Raw genomic sequence first — 20,515 nt, forward strand, 5'->3', positions numbered from 1 at the left:
TTACAATTATTGTTTTGAAGTGCGCATACATGCATACATTTTGGGGAGGGGACTAAGAAAACCTTTATTAGTCTCGAATTTCTGGAGAAATTCCCAATTCATACTGTGTATATACATCAATACATTTCAAAAAAAGCCTGTAAATGGTGTTACTGTTATCTCAAAGCCACATTTTTATTTGTCACATTTGTTTTTTTACTTGTCCAGCATTTTTCTTGTTAGTTATACTATTTTTTTTCTTGTTGTAATACAAAAGAAATTGAATTAAAATTTAAAGGAGCCTGTGCAAACCACATTTTAAATATTTTCATGCATTGTACAAATTGTTGTATACAATTAATTGTCCAATTTCTTCATGTGGTTTAATATCATATATTATATAACGATAGTTTATCTGCGTGCTAAACAAGGCTGGACTGTACCACCGTCGGGCTGAAAATAAGGGTGGGGGGGTTGGAGGGGCTCCTCGGGACGCGTAAACCCTTTATATACTCGCACGCGCGGGCACGGCACGCAGTGTTCATGCACGCGCTTACCTCCGCCGAACTATACAATAAACCCACTGTGAGCTCTTTGTGGTGCATGTGAGGACATAGAACTTGCAACCCCCCACAGAGTCCTTTCCATGTCGCCTTTTGATTGACGGGCCCAGCCAGCCAGCCAGCCAGCCCCGCCCCCTCCCTCTTGTGCAGAACTCCGTTCCCGCTGCTGGAGAGGCAAACACTAGAGGACCGGAGCGGAAACCATCGCGGGCGATTTGAGATACGCTCTATTGGCACCAGAACCCGTGTGGAGCTCGTTGGACAGACTTGGACTTGTTGTAAGGCGTTTCGTTAAGGTTGCGCCGCACAAGCAGGTAAGATGACCCGGATGTAGTCGCTGTGATGCTGCGCATGATTGAGAGCTAACTGGTAGCGCGCGCGCGCGCGCGCGTGAGAGATATTTGTTTATGTATTAATGCATGTCAGTGTACCCCCTCGCCCCCATGAAACCCTCTTTGTCCAGCTCCCATGTGTGCGTTTATTGACGCGCACACGTGGCTAAGCACCCCTGCGACCCCCCCCCCGCCCCTCCACCACCATCATGACAGCTGCAAATAGGTCACTATTGACATTCTCCTCTTGCATGAACTTGAACATTTGAAGTAAACAGCATGCACGCGCTTGCAGCATCATAAAATTGAGCTCAGCTCCTAGAAGTTATTTTTGTTGTTGCACAAATTTGTTTTAGTGGGTTTTCCAGAGGTGATGGGAGGCATTTTGGGAGAAGTAGGGGGAAGGGGGAAAAGGGGGGGCGGTGGACTGTTAGGGCCAGAACACACAATGGTCTTCAATGTCAAATGGGGGTGTGTCTCAGTTGTCCACCTTTTCAGAGCCGGCTGTGAGGGGGAAAAAGAAAAACGCTGCACTTGATTTGGATGAAGGGACACGCGCACACAGACTGTTTTTCAGCAAGCGCGTGCACGCACATTCCGTGAGTCATGCCGCATTTGGAGGCTCTCACACACATATGCACAGCGACTCACCCTCTTGCGAAGTGCTGGGGGGAACTTGCTGTTGTTTTACTTAACAGGCCTGCTAACATGGTTGACGAAAGGGAAAAAAAACTGTGGCCTACTTCTCACCAGGACTATGTTTGACCTTCAGATGACCTGTGCTTTGAAGAGGGAGGGCTGTTTTCTCTTGATAGGGTGGTTGCACCTGCCATGTTTAAAGCGAAAAGCAGCACCATTGAAGTTCTGTTCACCTCAGTGCTTCTAATTGTTGTCAGGATTGGGCAAAGAAGAGGTGCGCAGGGGTTGGAGCAAATCCTGATCTGTTGGCTGGACCTGTGGTAATATTTCATCCTGCAATGTTTGCTCAGCCATTCGCGGCGAGCTTGAGGGAAACCATCACTGGCTTGTGGACCTTTAACACTTTTCATTCTTGACATTGTACCGAACTGCGTGGGGTCGTTTTACTCCCTGCAAAGTCCGTCTTGGGGGTTGCTGTAATTTGAGCTGTTGAAGTTCAGGATTGCCTCTGTCGGTGTTCGGCTTCAGGAGGCCTACGTGAGGAAAGCCGTCTCACGAGAGTCTTGGCTCAGACTTTGTTTGGCATTAGTAGATCAGCAAGTACTCTGGGTGATATGCACAGAGGTATGTATGATGGACTAACAATGCCGCTTACTCGTCGCACCAAGAAATTAAGGCAACGGTGGCTGTCTTGTGTTGCCACTCGCTAAGCGCACTTAACTTGAATACATCGATTTTACCGCAGCGTTTTCTCATTATTCTTCAGTCACCGTGGCGAAAATGCAACAGTGTGTGGCATACGGTTGTACCAATAAGTCTGCGAGAAGCACTACACAAACTTTTCATTGGCAAGAATGTGATTATAAATTTTCGCTGATCAGGTATACCTGCGAGGGCGACTTAAAGATTCATCTGCAACATGTTGTCAGAACCATCAACAACACAATGAAAGTAAAGCCCACCAGGACAAAATTGGCTGTGAAATGTAAAACTAACTCTTCTAAGTTCAACATATTTAGACAATAAACTCTGAATGGACAGTCGATGCAAACAGTGAAGTTCACTGACAAGGGTTTTCAGCTCAAATCAGACAGTTGTCAGTAAGAGTGGCAACATAAGATGGCTGCCCTCTGGCATAAGTCGCCGGCGGCAAACTGTTAGTCCATCTACAAGTCTGCGGTGATATGGCCTAAAATTCATATCAAGTGTAAATTGAATCACTTCGCGCTGGAAGCGTTTCTGAATGATTTCCTTAAATGTACAATGTAGATATTTCCAGAAAGTGTTAGATTTATTCTTCTCTCTGCTCACAGTCTACATTTCACATGAGCTTAGCGGTTATCGTGGCTTCTCCAGCTCCTTCTGTTTTTTTCCCCCAGTAGTTAGTCCTCGTTGTCCTTTAGTGATAGCACTTGTCAACTGATTTGCCGCCACAGAGGCGAGCATTATAGTTGCTTAAAGGAAAGGAAGGATAGCATTTAGCCACACCACCTAGCAAATCGTAGCTTGTAGCAGGCGCGCGTAGACATATGCCTGAAATTGAGCAAGCTAGCTTTGTGCCTAGCATTCCCCCAGTTTGTGAGCAGACGGGAAAGCCGGGAGAATATTCGAGGTGGATGCGTAGATTAAACAAATAAATAAATATATCAAATTAAAAAAAATAAGTCAGCTCCATTTTGACACAGAGGCAGTGTTATCAACAAGTGTTTGTCTACCGAAGGCCAACTGGATTACTGTCTACCGCATCAACCACATATACTGTGCACCCCTCGTGTGTGAGATGTTGTTGTTTGTGCATGTGAGAGCCACAGGTCTGGAGGGGGGGTTGCTTGGGGTGCTCAATGCTTCTCCCGCTGGCTGGCATCCAGATGCTAGCGGGGCCACAAAGCTGCTCTGTTCTCAGTCCTAACTGCCTATTAATAGTCCAATTTCCTGCACCGTTCTCAGGAATGCTCCGATTGTGAATCAGCCGCCGGTACGTTAGAAGTGTCAGAAAATAAACCCTTTGGCATCCTGTTGGCAAATACGACCCATTGAACCATGATCGATTCCTTGCCATGGTGTCCCACATCTCCTAGCGACAGGAGTTGGCACCATGATGGCAAACATTACCGGCCTGGTATTGGTTTTCTATGCGGAAGAAAATAAACAAGCTGTTTTTTTTAAACCCCCAGTCTATGTAACTCCCGGGGGGGCGGACTTGTGTATGACTGCTTTACTCTCTTGCCAGTGTGTGTGGCCCGAGTGTCCCCATAGCAAAGCGTAGAGAAGAGAATGCTGGCTCTCCGCAGCAGAACCGCTCACTGGCGCCGCTCACTGGCGCCGCCGCGTTAGGCCGATTAAAACGTGACAGGATGTAAGGGGGAGCCGATTAGACAGAAGATCTGCGTTATCAGTGTGGTCATATGATCACCATCTTGCACATCTGGCTGCGCATCTTCACAAATTGCACAGCTGCCTGCGCAACTCATGATACGTCCAATTTAGCAGACATAGAGCTAAAGCCGCTCGAAAAACGGTCACATCAACAATCCAAATCATGTAAAGTCTTGACAAGGACCTTGATCATTCCCCAAAACCTTTTCTTTTCATCTCTGCTTGGCGCTAATCACTAATTGACTTTCATGAGCCCCTGCAGGAACTCTGCAACACGTACTGTGTGCGTGTGCGTGTGTGTGTGTGTGTGTGTTTAGCAGCACATTTTGACATTTTGGTGTCTTCTGCTTGGCCAGGACGAATCGCCATGACAACGGAGATGCAAGAGATCACCATCACGGAGGACAAGCCGCTGCTCACTGGTCAGGCCGACTCCAGCAAGGTCAGGGAGGACACACGCACGCGTGAGCGCACTGTACACGCTGCGTGGCATTTCAATAAGCTGCCATGCTTTTGTGTGGTATCATCCTAGAGGACATTAAGTGCGCGTGTGTGCATGCGTGCGTGCGTGCGTGTGTGTGTGTGTGTGTGTGTGTGTGTGTGTGTGTGTGTGTGTGTGTGTGTGTGTGTGTGTGTGTGTGTGTGTGTGTGTATTTGATTCACACCAATGTGCTGCAGTGCTGGCTGGCTGTGATGCAGCTGGTTTGACGTCAAAGCCCTGGGGGAGTTGTGTTGGAGGGGGTTGGGGGTAGGGGTTTTTCGGTATTGCTTGATGCTTTGTAACCTCTCGCTACTGACCCCTGGTGGCAAAAGGAGGAAGTACAAACCCACACAATCCCACCAGTCAGAATACAGCAGTGCCTTGTCCATTTGTTCCGAGACTCCGAGACCACACTCGTATCTCGTCTTTCCCCATTGAAATAAATGGCAATAGATTAATCTGTTCTAGCCCCTCCATAAAACACCAAAGGATATTTCACTGTGTTTTTATTTCAGATAAATAGCACTCTGCAGTATTGTAATTTATGCAAACCAGCAGTACTAATAGCATAACTAATTAGAAATTAAAGAATAACATTTTTGAATTCTAATGAATTCAATGTCCAGCAGGTGCTGCATTTGGCCACTAGAGTGCAGTATAATTCAAATATTAAACTGCAGTAATCTCAGTCAATAACACAACAACATTGTAGCTAGTTTTGTTTGACTCTCTGTGGCGTTAGCATATTTTATGTAAGGCAAACCTCTGTCGTTTTTTTTCAACTACACAACTTCTGACATTTTGCGTCAACTGGGGCCAGTTGGTCTGTTCACAACTGTTCATTCTCTGTCTAATTTCTGCTTGATGTAAAATGAGTTGCGTTGAGTTGGCTGCCACCATCCAGAGCCCAACTGACGAATAGCTTCAAATTTTGGCTCGCAGCAAAAAAGTCAACCGGGTGTCGGCGCGTTTCGAGAAAGACGTGTTACTCGGGCCAAAGGGAAGTTCGGGTGCCCCGCTGTACTTTAGTCTTTCTGTGATTTCCATCAGGATGCTGAGCTGGCAGCCAGGATCCTCCTGGACCAGGGCCAGGTGAGAATGCCACACGGCATGATCATAACGTGCGACGAGGCGCAGGACGAACATGAACTCTTGTGCGTCCGTTTTTCAGGAGCATAGCGTGGAGACTCCTCACGGCGTCCTGCACGTGACGCTGCACGGCACACGGAACAGCCGCCGGCCCGCCATCCTCACCTTCCACGACGTCGGCTTGGACAGTGCGTGGCTCACTCGTTGCCGCTGCTGTTTTGTTTTTTGTTTTTTTTACCTGGCCGGGCTCACTGTTCATGCCTCTCTCTGCCTTTGGCAGGCAAGAGCTGCTTCTTGCCGTTATTCAAGTTTGAGGAGATGCAAGAGATCGTCAAGAATTTTACCTTGATCCACATCGATGCCCCGGGTCAAGAGGATGGGGCAGCTGTTTACCCGGCGGGGTGAGCTCACGTTCACGTTTGTCTTCACGTAACCTTGAATTCTGTCTTTTTCACGGGATCACAGAAGCTCGTTTGTGATTCCATTTTTGACCTATCCCAACAGCTACCAGTACCCATCCATGGAGACCATCGCAGAGATGATTCCTGCCATCCTGCAGTTCTTCAAGTAAGTCTGAAAACAAGCTAGCTCGCGAAGGTGTTGGCGCGTTAACGTGGGCCTTGTCGTCCCGCAGCTACCGTACCGTCATCGGAGTGGGCGTGGGCGCCGGAGCGTACATCTTGACGAAATTCACGGTGAGCGTCGGCGGCCAGTCTCCTTTAAAGGGCCGTTGCATCATTCTTTCTTTCTGTCTGTGCGCAGCTCGCAAACCCAGAATCTGTGGAGGGTTTGGTTCTGGTCAACATTGACACAAACGCCCGAGGTTGGATGGACTGGGCGGCTCAAAAGGTAACTTATGAAGGTTCGTGGTGTTGTTTCGCTCCGTGTTGGCAGTGGTGAACTATTCCAATCGATGTCTGCAGCTCATCTCTGTGACTTCTTCGCTCACGGAACAGATCATGTCGCACCTCTTCAGCCAGGTGCGTCTTATTCAGAAACACACACACACACACTGGGCCTTGTTCACAAACAGCCCGCACGTATGAATGTTTGGCTCATGCATTTTTGATTTGTGAATATGTTCTGTTCGATTCCCTGTCCATCGCACTCTTTGGTACACATACTAGTTGAATCCAGTTCAGACTGTGGAGTTACACATTGTCTAGTGGGTTTTAATAGCAGGCTAATATAGCTCATATAGATACATACAGCATGTGTTGCCTTCATTGTAAGGCTTATATAAGGCTTTTAATTTTGGGGTCCTCAGGTGATAGCCCATCTGATTTTTTAAACTTATTTTTTATTTTTTGACAACCATACCATCCATCCAGCTGCCATTGTCTTTGTCTCCTCCTCTGACACGCTAACCTCAATTTCCGATTTTTTCATTATGGGCACCGTCCTCTCACAACTCCAAATTGGTGCACATGCGTGTATCATGCGCGGGATTGTGTATCGCGTGGTCCCCTTCAGGAGGAGCTGTCATCCAATGCAGATGTGGTGCAGTTTCACAGAGAGCGCATCAACAAAGCACCTCACCTGCTCAACATAGAACTCTTCTGGAAAACCTACAACAGGTCATATGACACACACACACACACACAAATGCAAAGCCAAATGGCACCCACAGCAATCACATCTTCTTTATCCTCACAGCCGCAGAGATTTGAACCTGGACCGCAGTAGCACCTTCAAGTACCGTTTTTATTATTATGACCAAACCCAAGTCATCTTATTTCTCCTGATGATGAAGATGATGAACGTTTTCTCTGTGTGTGACCACTCAGGTGTCCCGTCATGTTGGTGGTGGGGGACCAAGCACCGTACGAGGACGCCGCCGTAAGTGCAGCGAGCGGCATGCCATCTCCTCGATCCGCTTGCGCTTCTCATGGTTGTTTGTCACTCGACAGGTGGAATGCAACAGCAAACTGGATCCCACCACCACTTCCTTCCTCAAGGTGATTTTCATGCTTTCCTTCTCTCCCACCGTCGTCGTCTTGACAATTTTTCTCACCGTCGCTTGTTTTCTCAGATGGCGGACGCCGGCGGCCTCCCTCAGCTCACTCAGGTAAATGAAGTCAAATTCAAAATGTCACGACAGTGGTGCCTTGAGATGACTTTCAGTCCAAAAATGTTTTCTAGTTTCATTAAGGATTTAATTTTATTTTTGAATTTCGGATGCACTTTAAATCTTTTCTGTTACATTTAATAAAGCTATTCTTTGTTGTAAGTTCTTTTTTTTTTTTAATTCTCTTATACGTTAATAAGGATACAGTGTTATGCAGGTGTGTACTGATAACAATTTTAGAAACAAATGATACTATTTATAGTCATGCGGGGGTTGGGGGGGCGTGAGATGTTTTCTTCTTCCTAGGGGGGAAAATAATTGAGAGGCGCTGCGCTAAGCGGACTTTCCCAGGGAAAAGCTGTTGTTGTTTTCAAACACGCGTAATTATGTGGTTTTTGTTTTGTTTGTGAGTACATGTCAGCTGGGAGTGGCATTCGAGAGCTTGAAGCTTCTTTTTTTTATTTGTGAATTGTTGGCTGTGTGCCAAACTGCATTGAGTTCCCGGCCGGCACACGGTGTTCGCAATCATCCAAATTACGACTTGTATCCATAAATACTTGCGTCGCTTACATCTCACGGCACCTCTGTACTTCCTGTTCCGACCACGGGTGAAAAACGCCCATTTGATGGGAAAATCTTTGCCTCTGCAGCCTGCAAAATTGACCGAGGCTTTCAAGTACTTCATCCAGGGAATGGGCTACAGTAAGTGAGCGCCGCGCACTTCCTCTCTGACCGCGTGTGCCACGTGCGCGCTCTAACCTGCCTGCCTGGCCTCTGCGCCCACAGTGGCTTCATCTTGCATGACCCGCCTGTCCCGTTCACGCACCACCTCGCTGTCGTCCTCGTACTCCATGGAAGGCTCGCGCTCGCGCACGCTGTCCCAGGGCTCGCAGGGGGGGCAGATGCCGCCCAGCCCCTCACAGACCATGGAGGTGTCCTGCTGAAGAGAAGGTGGGGGCGGACGGGGGAAGAAAGCCAAGAGAGACGGAAAAAAGTCGAGACTGATGTGTTCCCATTATTGTCACCACAATTCCCGTCATTCCCCGGCTAGGCAGGAGAAAAAAAAAAGTGTAAAGGGGAAAAGGGGCAAACATCTGTCGTCCATATCCTCGCATCCCCGTTATCCAAAAGGAAAGAAAAGATTCTTTGTGAAGAGAGGGAGGTGGGCACAACGCGGCGCCCCGCCAGCTCTGTTGTTAGCCCTTTAATTTAGCACAAGTATGTGGTCGCTAGAGGCCCTAACTCATAGTAATAGTCCTAAAAAGAAGCTGACGACTGATGTGTTGTACACAAAAGGTAGCCGATAGCAGAGATTATGTGTCTGGACAACCTTCCGAACTACTTGTTCTTTTCGACTCCCGCGCCCATTTTATGTTAGCATAATTGTGCTGTCAGGTTGTTATGTCTTCCAGCCTCTGTTTGCCGTTTTTTTTGTTAGCATCTGAGGAGATGGACAGGGAGTTTTGTTTTGTTTTGGGGGGGGTTATTGTTCTGGCTTTTTAATGCCGCTCGTTCGTCCAACAACTACTTGTAACATGCGAGTGCACGTGGCGTCAGACGGCAAACATTGAAGACGCCAGTCGCTCGAAGAGTGCTTCCAGTTCCCCCAGCGCTGTGTCCGGGATGCACGGTGACATCGCTACGTAGCACCAGGCAGAGCGTTCAGAAGGGATCACTGTGTTAATCTTGGTTTTTAAACTCTCTCGAAACCTCAGATACCTCTTAACGAAACCCAGCCGCCATACTTGAGTTTATATGCGTTCAAAGAGACTCCACGCAGCCTCCATGTTGTTAAAGAAAGTTCTGTACCGCTAAAATGTCACTGCCAGCAATACGATAAGACACAAAAAGTGAACGACAACCAGTTCGTATTCTTTATTGGTTATACATTTCAATCCTTTCTCACAGGCAACTGGAGTTAAAATATCTGTAGTGTCGTGAACCTTCTTAAAAAAAATCTAGCGGAGAAGAACGTCACAGGAGTAAATGAAAGCTAAAGCACTGCCAGGAGGACCGTAAGGGATGTGTTCGACAAACGTACGTGGACTGAACCGGACACGTAATTGATTTAAAAAAAAAAAAAAAAAAAAAAAGTATGAAGAAGAAATACAATGTTAAACGTGCCAGCCAAAGTGAAGGCAAAGAAAGTGAAGCGTAAAAGGGAAACTGAGCAGCTCTCACGTGAGGATTTAAAAATAAAATGGAGTTGTCCATTTTCTTTCCTAATTGCGTGTCTCATCTTTGTGTGAATCTTTCCCCAAATGCTCATTTAGTCTACCGAGTGTTATTTTACTCATTATAATTTTTGCTTTAGGCAAAGTCATGTAATAAACTTTGAAAAGAAAATGCAATCCCATTTAATTGTGTGACAAAAATGTTTGTGTAACATAATGAGACATGAATAAAACCTTACAAAGAGCTTCTTGCGTCTTTGAAAGTGTCAACATACTTTTTGAATCATTCATGAATCATTCAAATTCAATTGTCAATCCACGAACGTGCCTGAAAGCAGCATTCGCACTGATTTGACCATTTGACTATAAAGTTGGTGTTTATCTTAAATTGAATTGAATTTTAAAATGGGGTGGAGGTGGTTCATTGCGAAAGAGCAGCAGGGCGAGGACAACCGGTCGGTTCGCATTGTGATCTTCCAGACTTGCTTGGTGACGAAGACGATGCAGACACCTGTGTCAAGTCAATTTAGTCAGACACAAACCGGAAAACGTCACCCGACTTAATTTGCAGCACGGGCAACACAAGAATAGAACATCTCGGGAGCTGCAAACTGGGCAAAAAAAAAGAAGTGTCTCATCTTTATGTTATCAGTTTCTAAATTTGAATGAAAGGAGCACTTTAGCGTCTGTTATGAATCCTTTTTGTCCGCGGCCCTGGATGGGACTGTTACTCTGAAAGTCACTTAGCGGATGTGGCGTTCTCAACATGGAGACTTGACACAGGTGCGTTCAACAGCTGGATGATGATGATAAGCAAAAACAGTCGAAGAAACGAGCAGAAAGCGAGCAAAAGGGCAACATGAGAGCCGTTGTGAGCACGGTAAGTGGCGCACAACCTGACACAAATTCTCATGCTTGCTTTTATTCTTGTTAAGAGTTTGGTCTGGTTTCATGTCCAAATTAGGAGGGCCAGGAGGGGGTGAAGGACGAGCAAGGGGAGAGCGACACCATCCAAAAGCGACCCGTAAATCTTTTTTTTTTTTTTCATTTTTAGGATTGTTGTCATCCAACAAAAAACATGTCACGGAAAGCGTATGTTTTGCATTGTCATGGCTGATCACGTGACACCATATTTTCAACGCGCTGTTTCCTAAAACCTTAAACTCACCTTTGTTATATTTTCTCCTTTCTAAACTAACTTTTATACGCTATCATGCGTCGGCTACTTTTACATCACTGAGCAGAGATAAAAATTAATCTGGCACACATGCTGTATTTCCCGTCATTATTGTGATATGTCGAAGTAGAACTAGTAGTCTGGGAAATTTCTACCAATTATTGAGGCAAGGCATTTATTTTGCATTACAAAAAGGAAGTATATCTAATGAAGTGATGATAATTTAGTTTCGCTTTGACTGATTGTGTTGAATGAATGTCAACAAGTTGACACAAAGGTTAACTGGACCTTCTGTGATAAATTGATGGCAGTGGATGAGCAAGATTAATAACAACAAATCTGGCCAAGTGAATTTGGATAATGTCCTGCAGCACCGCTGATGAACATTTTTATTAAATGAAACCAAAATACAAATGTTGTGCTGATTGATTCAGTTCAAACGTATTTTACATAATTGCACCTTTGAACCTAAATGTTTGAAAGAGACCTGATTTGCTTGGCACTGCACTTCTTGTCTCCTGTTGCTTGGCTTGTCAAGTGATTGTTTGTCTTTTGCAGAGCATTGTGGTGCTACAAAACATGCTCAAGAAAATCCCTCAAAGCCCATTCCTCAATTCGCAGCAGGTATTTATCACTTTGCCGCCGTCCCGTTTACCATGACAACGGGACTTCAATCATCCCATCCCGTCCGTCCGTCCTCCTCAGAGCGTCCGTCCGTCGCCCTCCAGCGGGTCGCCTGCGAGTGCTTCGAGAAGCAACCGAGTGAGAGAAGCTTTTAAAATGATAGCGTATGCACACTGGGAATTGGGGGTGGGGTGGACAATTTTTATTTGTTTATTTCTCTATTTTTCTAGGACGACTTTCTGAATGTGACCACTGACAGTCAGCTGTCACAGGTGAGGTCCAAATTGTTTGTTAGCCGCTCTCTGCCTCCGCCCGATCACATTCACGCCCTTTATTTTTTCTGGGTCTCACCTTTACTCACAATTTCTGACGTGCACAACCAGTTTGCGCGTCGCCTCATGTTATGTCATGGCTTTCGTGTTACAGGATGCAGCACAGCGGCCGAACCCTCAGGTGACGGACACCCCCCCCCCCCCGCCTGTCCCACAAATCATAACGTTTGAGATGAACCACATCCTATTCAAAATGCTTTCTTATTTTATTCTCTGCAGCCTGTGGCAAACACGAACCCTTTTTGTTCCTATCAATTGGTATGGACCAGCAGCATTCCTTTTTTATCAGTTTCTCGACAGTTGGCTCACGTCATATTTATTTTCTTTTTTTTTTCTTGCACTTGTCACGTTAGGAGTCCAGGCACAAATACGACACCAGCGAGGATGTCGGACGAAAACCGTGGCAGGAAGCGCAGATGGCGAGTGACTTCGTTGCTCTGCCTGAATTCCGTCGTTCTCCGTTGGATTGGCAGGAAAATGGAGCCTCGGGGTCTGAAGGCCACAAGGACTCGGTCCGCGGCTTTAGCTCAAACCACCTGCCGGATAACATTTTCACATCCCAAATTGGGCAGTATCAGAACACGAGCCGCAGCTCGGCAGAAAGCCATCCTGAGAACTTGTTCAAGAACCTGGTGTCAAAGAGCTCCAGCCAGCAGGACCTTTTACAAGATTCACCCGAGGATTTTAGCCTCAGGGCGCCTTCGGGGAAAGTCTCGGATCCATTTCGGCCTTCTTCCAACATGGCGGAGGATCCGATCGGCTCTCCGAGGGATCCAGCCAGGAATCCGTTTTACTCTTCCTCAAGCGCTGCGTCACATTTGTTTCAGGCGAATGGAGCAAAATTCTCACCCGATGACAAACTCGCTTCTTCAGGATTATCCGGATCTGATTTGGACGTATTCTCCCCTTCTTCGAATTTCTCGAGCTCCATCGTAAAGGAGCTCTTCGGCGACGGCGGCAGCACAAGCGATCTGTTAAATCCGGAGGCGGCCAACGGCGGGGCCGTTTTCGGAAGCCTTCCCAGGAGCGGGTTGACCAAATCGACGTCGGACCTCTCGGAACACGCCGTCCGATCGATGTATTCGGACGGCCCACGCGACGTCGCGCTCACCACTCCGCAAGGAAGCAAACACGGCATCCTCCAGCCGACGCCCTTCAGTCAGGCCCAGAAACGGAGTGCGTCGTCAGACTCTTCCCCCACCGAGTCGAATCATGTGTGTAGCGTCTGCCGTTTTGCAATTCCAAGTTGGGTGGCTTCCTTCTAAATGTCTCCTCGGGCATCACGCCGCACCAGGTGACTCTCACCAGGCGCCCGCCCAAGCCGCTCCCTCGTTCCAGACCTCCCAGGTTGGAGAAGCCCCCCGTGCCGGATAAATCCCGCAAGCCGGCCTATATCGTAAAACCGCCTTCGCCTCCGTCAGAGTAACAAGCCGGCTTGCGATCTGCTCAACCGCGAGTCATCGTCTTCCGCTTGTCCAGGTGGAGCCAAGAGAGCCGCCGAAACCTCCTCCAAAACCCGGCAAAGCGCCCCCCGTTTCATTCGCCGGCGCCGCCGCCAAGCCGCAGGTGTGCCACGTGCTTGGGAGGCGATATTTCCATCCCGGCTGATTATCTTTGTGTGTCTTTTAGGACGGGAAAGCGCTCGACAAGGAGCGCTGCGACATCTTTGAGGACATCCTGCTGATTGGACAGGTGGGGCTCCGAATCTTGATCGTGGCCTTTACCCCCCCCCTTGGAGTTGTTGTGTCGATCCAACAAGTGGATTATGTCTCAACAGGAAAAGTGTGTGGAAGACTGGCCGGAAGACAGTCCTCAGTTCCACCCCGACTTCAAACCAGTAAGCCAACGAACGCCGGCCACCTTTTCACCTCTTTGCACGTCTCTCCCAATGTTTCTGTTTTGTCTTCCCAGTCTGGAAAATTTCGACTGCGTCGCGAATCCCTGACGGTGAGTGGCGATTTTATCCTTTTTTTGGGGGGGGGGAGGGGGCATTAGTGGAGATCAAAAGGAAGGCAACCAAGCGGCACTTCTCCTTTCAGGTCACGCAAGTCTCTGAGGAAGGAGCGACAGGAGAGAATCGGGATGATTTCGGAGGACACGTCAAGGTCATCCCATTGCCGTTTCTGCACTTTCAGATTCCGATTGAAAATACTTTTCGCGGTCCCCGAAGAGCAATTCAGTTTTACAGTCAAGTCGGTTCTTTGCGTTTGCGCAAAGCCAGGGGAAGTCTGACACTGGCCGCCCTGGAACTCGGCATCCGCAAAACTGGTCGGAGCTTTACGGTCTTCGGGTTTTTCAAAGTCTTCGAGCAAGAGATCATGAGGCTCAACACCCTGAAATCCGTACAGGAAAAGCTTCATCGCTCGGAAGCATCTGCTGAATCCAAATTTCGTGCATGCTGAGGTTCAGCGCGGTTCTCCACAGAGAGACTTTCCCTTGTTTTTGCAATTTGCAAGGTTGGTGTTTTCATCACGGTTCAGCCTTCCGCTGTGTGGTTTGTCAAGAACAGATCCCGTTTCCGGAAACTTTCCAGTGCATATTGAAAATTTGACAGTGTTGCGTTGGAGCAGTTAAAAAAAAAAGACGCAAACGGATTCTCTGTCTTGCTTGCTTTCCGATGCCAACGCTTGAACATGAATTTCGCACTCATTGTGTGAACATCTTCCACAGAAGAAGGACCGGAAGTTTTTGTTGTTGTCCCGAGGAGCCTCAAAGGTACAAAAAAAAAAAAAAACGGCTAAAGGTGAGAATGTCAGCAGTGTATTTGGGCTTACAAAGACGTTGCTCACCAGGACAAACTGTCTGATGACATGAAAGATGGCTGCAGCTGGACTTTACCTTCTCAAGGGAAATCCTCAAAGGTAAGCGGCGGCGGCGCCAATCAATCCAAGTGAGATGAGAAGAAGGCGCATCCTTCACACATCTTCGTTCTTGCTCTTCTTCCTCTCAGGAAAATTTCTACGAGATGAACTACCCGTCTGGGAAGAAGGAAGACGGAGAGCAAAGTTGGGCTGACGGCAAAGTAAGATTTTTTTTTGTACCCTTCGATCCTCTTCTTTTTTTTTTTTTTTTTGTCTTTCCACTCCCGTCATCTCTTTTTGTTCCGTAGAAAAAGCCCCTGAAGAACAAAGTCAACCAGCTGCTGAGGCGCGCGTCCACCAGCCTCGTCCAGCGACAACCGGCTCCGGCGAGCAAGGTAACGGCGGCGGCGACGGCGGGAAAAGCGCGCGACCGCGTCGGCCGGCCGCGCTCACCCGCTTTGCTCTCGCCGTCATCCGACAGGACGACGACTTCCTTCAGAAACGGATGAACATGAAAGAATCTGCTCTCCGGTGGCACTCCCAGGTATCGACGTTTCATGATTCGCATCCCATACGTGGCTCTCACGCCGCTCTCCTCCGTAGGAGGCCATGTTTGATTTCGGCAAAGGGGATAAAGAAGAGGCGGCGCGAGCGCAGCTGGACGAGGTCGACGCCTTCGCCGGCGTGAGTCCCTTTTTTTTTTTTTTTTTTTTTTTAACCTGAGACCCTCTTCTAGAAGTCGGCATGTCTAGCCATTGCTAATGTGCCCCCCACCCCACACCACCCCGCTCTCCAGAAAGGCAAAAAGAAAATGAAAAAGAAGTTTGCACATCTCAAAGGATTGACAAATTCTCAGGAAGAGCAGCCGCAGGGGGCGCATGGATACACACCTTGCAAGGACTCAAAGGTACCGCCGAAAATGGCGCGCGTGCGATGACGCAAGAAGGTGATGGACGGTGTTGCGTGTTTTCATGTCCCCCAGGACAGACAAGAGGAGTTTTTCGCTGGCGCCGACATGTGGCAGGTACGGACACGCACTCGCATGCGCTCTCGCTTTTGAACTGAGGTGAATGTTGTCCCCCACTCCCTCCCCGCCAGGAGCACGGCCTGGAGAATGTGGATGAGCTCAAAGGGCTTCACTCCAGCCGCCAGGTAGATCTTTTATTTTTTCAAAATATGAAGACAATTAAGTATGTTATGGCTTATGACTAAAAGAAAGTGCAACTTTTTTTTTCTTTTTGTGGGAAAAGGAGGAGGTGCCTTTCTTTCACTCCCAACAAAACAGCTTCCCGGCTGAGCAGCTCGATTATGAAGCGGCAGATGCCTACGCAGTGGTTTGTTTGCTTGTTCGAAAGCCCAATTGACCTTTTTTCTTTGTTGTTTCAATCATTCTTGATAAGACGTTTGAGTAAATGACATGCACGCAATGTCACAATGTCGTCCTCCATCTTGGTTTCTGTTGAGGAAAAGATTCCATCTTAAGATGCGCCCCCCCCCACCCCACCCCTTTTTTAGAAAAAGAACAAGTTCAAGGCCCCGGTGCCTTTGCCCCGCAAACCAAAGCCAAACCTCGGTTCACCTGCACCGGTGGAGGCGCTGATATTTGGCGACGCTGCTTTTGCACCCACGTCCGGTGTACGTATGTTTTCGATTTGGTGTTTATTGAATGAGCCGCGGGAGCTTCGGCTTCAATTCCAATGATTGGTTGGTTGATTGATTGATACTGTCAGCAGGCGGACAACTGGTCAGATGAGGGCGACGATGCTTTGAGCGAAAGACAACATGGAGATCCCGTAGTGGACTACTACTACAAACAGGATGAGCTGGTCCATCAGAAACCGGTAATGCGGATGGACAGGCTCACTTTTTTTTTGGCATCGGATTCACCACACTCTTGCTCTTCCCTGGCAGAAAAAGTTGAAGCGCAAACCGTTCCGAAAGCACAAATCAAAGGTGAGCGGCATGAGCATCACTTTTGGTCTTTTGAATCGCGCGTCTTTCTAATTGCGTCTCTCGGCAGAACAAAGTGTGGGAAGGCGCCGTGGAGGAAGTGCCAATCAACCACCTGTCGGAGGCGGCGCAGGTCAGTCGTTCCGCTTTTGACATTTCGAGAGAGAAAAGATCGTTACGCGTGTGGAATGTAAACACAAGAACTTTGTGTTTTTTCCGTCTCTGTCAACTGGCACGGCGGCATTAGCGGCACAGCGTCTGGCACGGGGCGTCTCATCTTCTCAGCTCTCGACAAGGGTGGACGTTTTGGGTTTTTTTTCCCCCGCTCGACTTGTTAGGTTTCTCTGTTCTGTCTCCCTCTGTTGGTAATTTTTTAAAAATGTCTCTTGGACAGGTTGCACTGTTAACTCATTCAGTACCAGCCAATTCGAGACCACGTCTTTGGGAGTGAATGAGTTTTAATTGAATTTCGTCGCTCTGCATTCGTGCAGTCAAGTGACAATAAATTTTCACGCCGCGGTCCGTTGCTTTTTATTCCAGGCCGAGTGGCTAGCGGCGCAGAGGGACGAGCGCGTGGTGGCGGGTCTGGAATACGGCGAGGGAGACGGCGACGGGGTCAGTGCGTTGCCGATGTGACTGGCGGCGGCGGCGGCGCCTCGAGCGTGTTGTTGTTGTTGTCGTCTCATTGTCTTTCTTTTGTCGCAGGACACGGACAGCTTGATGGAGTGGTGGTACACAGTAGAAAGTGAGTCACGGTATTAAAAATCAAATGAAAAAAATCAAAAGGTTGCAAGGGAGAAAGATGAAAACACACAGGCACAGTCTACTCTGAAAAAAGTTTTTCTGTGTTTCTCTCAGAAGTGGTTTTTGCCTGTCGTTTTGAAAAGTAGTGATCCAAGGACGTTTGCTTTTGTCGGCTTTTAACAATCCTTCGAAAATGTCCAAGTCAAACATCAGCATAGTGAGCAATCGCCCGACTGGTGAACACTTTTTCTGGGTGATTCACATTTACGTCAAACTATCGAGGGGCGAGTGACGAGGACGCTGCATAGACAACATATCCATCTATTTATCGATCTACACATATCGACAGTTTGGTCGAGGTCCCTCTTAGCCAATGGGATGCCAGGATGATGATCGGTAGTAGCCAATGGCAGAGCAGCTCGAAGTATGTTGCGTTCAGGAAACTCGGAGCTGCGACTATCATGCCATACTGTATTATTACCTTTCGTATGTTGAAATTTATTTCGTAACAAGAGGAAATATTTTTCCGTTGAGGCGTTTCGTAACTTGAAAGTTTCGTATGGAGAGACGTTAATTGGCCAGGTACAGTCATACCTCGGTTTTTGACCATAATTCGTTCCAGAATGCTGTTCGAAAACCGAAACCTCTTTTAAAAAAAAAAAAAAAAAAACTTTATTGAGCACGTCTGCTGACAATGGAACGCTACACGAGGAAGCGGCACTTCCTTGTGTAAGGAAGGCGAGAGGAGTCAAGTGGCGCATTCAAGTGTGTTCAGTTTGATCGAGAACTGATTTTCGGTCGTAACCCGGGGCATAAAAAACTCTAAATATTTGGTCGAAAACCGATTTGGTCGAGAACAAAGAAGTTCCAAAACCGAGGTTTGACTGTATGTCCAAACATACAATTTGTCTCTGCCAAATGCTGAGTAATTTCAAAGAGCACGAGTATACATTGAGTACCTGAACGCAAATCCATCAAGTCATGTCGATTTTGAACGTCTCTACTCGCCCTGAAAAGCAAGTTGGTGGAATTGGAGACCCGCGTGAGATAAGCAGTACAGAACAGGGATGGATGCGTGTTTGTTGATGTTGATAGCAAGGGGAAAGAAGCTCTCGGAGTGTCCACTGGTGTTAGTGTGCATCTTTTCGAAAGCGCCGACTCATTCGTCCAAAAGAAGGGACCGCATGGTTGTCCCGACACCACAAAAGCCCTCCGCGTTTTTCCCCCCACATCAGAACACGTTTGTCCATTGAGTGGCGATCGTCAGATGTTCATCTCTGGTCTGTCCCCGGGTTGTTTTCCAGAGTGGGACGAGGTGCCATCGGACGAAGAGACCAAACAGCGCGACGATTGCGAGTAGGTGCTTCCGAGCATTCCGGCCTCCGTTTTTCCGCAACTTGGCAGCTGACAAACCATTCCCCGCCCCCCTGCCAGGTCCTTCACTGTTTTGGCCGACAAGGTGAACCGAGGCCTGCAGGTGTTCAACAAAGTTTTCATGGAACGCGCCGAGGTCTTCTGGCAGCACGTGGTGAAGCTCCACGCCCTGGCGGACCACCTCAGCACCTTCCACCAGAAAGCCAAAGCGGCCGGCATCACGGGCAGCACCACGGCGGCCGTCGGCGGCGTGACGGCCATCGCCGGCTTGGCCTTGGCCCCGTTCACCTTTGGCGCCTCGCTCATCGTCACGGCGGTCGGGGTGGGCGTGGCCACCGCCGGAGGGATCACTTCGGCCTCCGCCAGCATCTCGGATAACGTCAACATCATGCAGGAGCGCAAGAAGGTAAATGCTACGCAAAGAAGAGCTTTTCTTCCGCATTCCTTGATGACCGTGAGGTTTGTGGGCGCTTCTCATCTGACGTCTTGGCACCTGCGCCGGTTTGCAGGTGGAGGCGGTGCTGCAGGAGTACGAGTTTGACTTTCGGGGCTTGGCCGAGATCCTTCACTTCCTCAATCACGGCCTGTACAAACTGCGCGGGCATCCTTTCCTCCGCTCGGGCACGCAGCACTATTCTGAGGACTGGGAGGTGCGCAAGGCGGTCCAGATGATCAGCCTGGTGGACTCGCCCGTCATGCGGGCCATGGAGGTGACGGACGCCATCTTGCAGCTGGTCCAAGGACTTAACGGCGGCATGGAAAAGTACTTCAAGGACTCCCGGAACCTGAAGAGAGCCTTCAAGAAGCAAGTGGTGGCTCGGATCAAAGAGGCGGCCAATGTGCTCAATGACGGAGTGGTGGAGCTGAACAGCATCAGGGAGGAGCTCCAGAAGGCCATTGGCAACTTTTAAACGGGTTTGTCAAGGATGATTATGGAACGGGTTGAAGAACGGCCGCAAAGACTGCAACGTCAGCTACTTTTTAAGAAGTGGAAGTCATCCTTTTTATTGATTGAGCTCATTTGCATTTGATTGTCAGGCATTTTCCCTGCTAACCAATCAAAGATTACATTTAGGCAGCGCTAGGCTACCGTAAGCGTCTCAGTTTATGCCAGTGTTGTGTCCAAGGACCGGCAACCCGAGGCCAAGGCCAAGGACTTGACTCCGAGGCCAAGGCCAAGGACTTGGAAAATTTTCCGAGGCAAAGGCCAAGGACCAAGGACTTGCCTCCGAGGCCAAGGCCAAGGACCAATGACTGATTTTGAAGCTGAGGCCTAGCCTTGTATAAAACAATGCTATCATACCATTTGGCAGGTCTTTATGATTTGCAACACCCCTCCATCATAACCCCTTGCACTCCCTAACGCTTGAATGAAGTGTTTTTATTCAAAGAGTCAGGGTACATGTTATTTATACTGAGAAAAACAAAAATAAAAGCATATGATATACATTTATGAATTAATGTTTAAGTGCAGTAGTTTCTTAATATGAAGTAAATCAACACTCGACAAGCATGACATGGCACGGAAGACAAGTTGAGAAATGACTTTGCATAGAAGTCAATCACTGAGTGCAGAAAAAGCGGTAATCTCTGCAGTGATAATTTTACAGTTTACGACCATGAATAGTAAGGCGTTTTTAGCTGAAAAAACGACCATGTGTAGTAAGGCGTTTTTCGACGAAAAAAACAACCATGAATAGTAAGGTGTTTTTAGCCGAAAAAAACGACAATGAATAGAAAGGCGTTTAAAAAAAACAAAAAACGACCATGTATAGTAAGGCGTTTTTAGCCGAAAAAAAACAACTGTTTTTA

General features: G+C 48.0%; 2 protein-coding genes across 3 annotated transcripts; both read left to right on the plus strand.

Annotated features, from left to right (window-relative positions):
* The first annotated feature begins 661 nt into the window (after window positions 1-661).
* ndrg2 (NDRG family member 2) lies at window positions 662-9,946 on the plus strand. Its single transcript, XM_086104209.1, has 16 exons — window positions 662-856; window positions 4,246-4,331; window positions 5,421-5,462; window positions 5,542-5,647; window positions 5,740-5,860; window positions 5,964-6,026; window positions 6,094-6,154; window positions 6,222-6,308; window positions 6,383-6,439; window positions 6,933-7,036; window positions 7,116-7,154; window positions 7,247-7,298; window positions 7,370-7,417; window positions 7,492-7,527; window positions 8,178-8,229; window positions 8,314-9,946. The coding sequence occupies exons 2-16, from the start codon at window positions 4,257-4,259 to the stop codon at window positions 8,469-8,471; spliced, it is 1,101 nt and encodes a 366-aa protein (XP_085960335.1). The 5' UTR covers window positions 662-856; window positions 4,246-4,256; the 3' UTR covers window positions 8,472-9,946.
* Window positions 9,947-10,480: 534 nt separating this feature from the next.
* LOC147209030 (uncharacterized) lies at window positions 10,481-20,160 on the plus strand. 2 transcript variants are annotated; one of them, XM_086104221.1, is made up of 33 exons: window positions 10,481-10,581; window positions 10,666-10,725; window positions 11,437-11,502; window positions 11,584-11,640; window positions 11,733-11,774; window positions 11,929-11,955; window positions 12,054-12,092; window positions 12,188-13,048; window positions 13,129-13,230; window positions 13,314-13,400; window positions 13,464-13,526; window positions 13,612-13,671; window positions 13,746-13,781; window positions 13,874-13,939; window positions 14,505-14,549; window positions 14,627-14,695; window positions 14,785-14,856; window positions 14,944-15,030; window positions 15,117-15,179; window positions 15,239-15,319; window positions 15,432-15,542; window positions 15,618-15,659; window positions 15,734-15,787; window positions 15,886-15,969; window positions 16,151-16,270; window positions 16,366-16,476; window positions 16,547-16,588; window positions 16,656-16,718; window positions 17,126-17,200; window positions 17,291-17,330; window positions 18,634-18,685; window positions 18,764-19,109; window positions 19,213-20,160. In XM_086104221.1, exons 1-33 carry the CDS (start codon window positions 10,561-10,563, stop codon window positions 19,612-19,614), a joined length of 3,546 nt encoding a protein of 1,181 aa, XP_085960347.1. In that variant the 5' UTR covers window positions 10,481-10,560; the 3' UTR covers window positions 19,615-20,160. The 2 variants fall into 2 exon arrangements, with proteins under 2 accessions (XP_085960347.1, XP_085960354.1); XM_086104228.1 differs by having other exon boundaries at window positions 16,369-16,476.
* Window positions 20,161-20,515: the final 355 nt, after the last annotated feature.

The sequence above is a fragment of the Hippocampus guttulatus genome, chromosome 2 (genome assembly GCF_054856545.1).
Source record: "Hippocampus guttulatus isolate MCC_2025c chromosome 2, RoL_Hgut_1.0, whole genome shotgun sequence".
In the NCBI taxonomy this organism is placed as follows: Eukaryota; Metazoa; Chordata; class Actinopteri; order Syngnathiformes; family Syngnathidae; genus Hippocampus; species Hippocampus guttulatus.

What these genes read in the sequence shown, in the direction of transcription:
- ndrg2 (XM_086104209.1), top strand. Translation starts at nt 4,257, where the DNA reads ATGACAACGGAGATGCAAGAGATCACCATCACGGAGGACAAGCCGCTG. An exon ending in TGTCGCACCTCTTCAGCCAG is followed by an intron (nt 6,440 to 6,932) that starts GTGCGTCTTATT and finishes GGTCCCCTTCAG; the next exon opens with GAGGAGCTGTCATCCAATGC. An exon ending in TTCTGGAAAACCTACAACAG is followed by an intron (nt 7,037 to 7,115) that starts GTCATATGACAC and finishes TTATCCTCACAG; the next exon opens with CCGCAGAGATTTGAACCTGG.
- LOC147209030 (XM_086104221.1), top strand. Translation starts at nt 10,561, where the DNA reads ATGAGAGCCGTTGTGAGCACG. An exon ending in CCCGCAAGCCGGCCTATATC is followed by an intron (nt 13,231 to 13,313) that starts GTAAAACCGCCT and finishes CCGCTTGTCCAG; the next exon opens with GTGGAGCCAAGAGAGCCGCC. An exon ending in TCCGAAAGCACAAATCAAAG is followed by an intron (nt 16,589 to 16,655) that starts GTGAGCGGCATG and finishes GTCTCTCGGCAG; the next exon opens with AACAAAGTGTGGGAAGGCGC.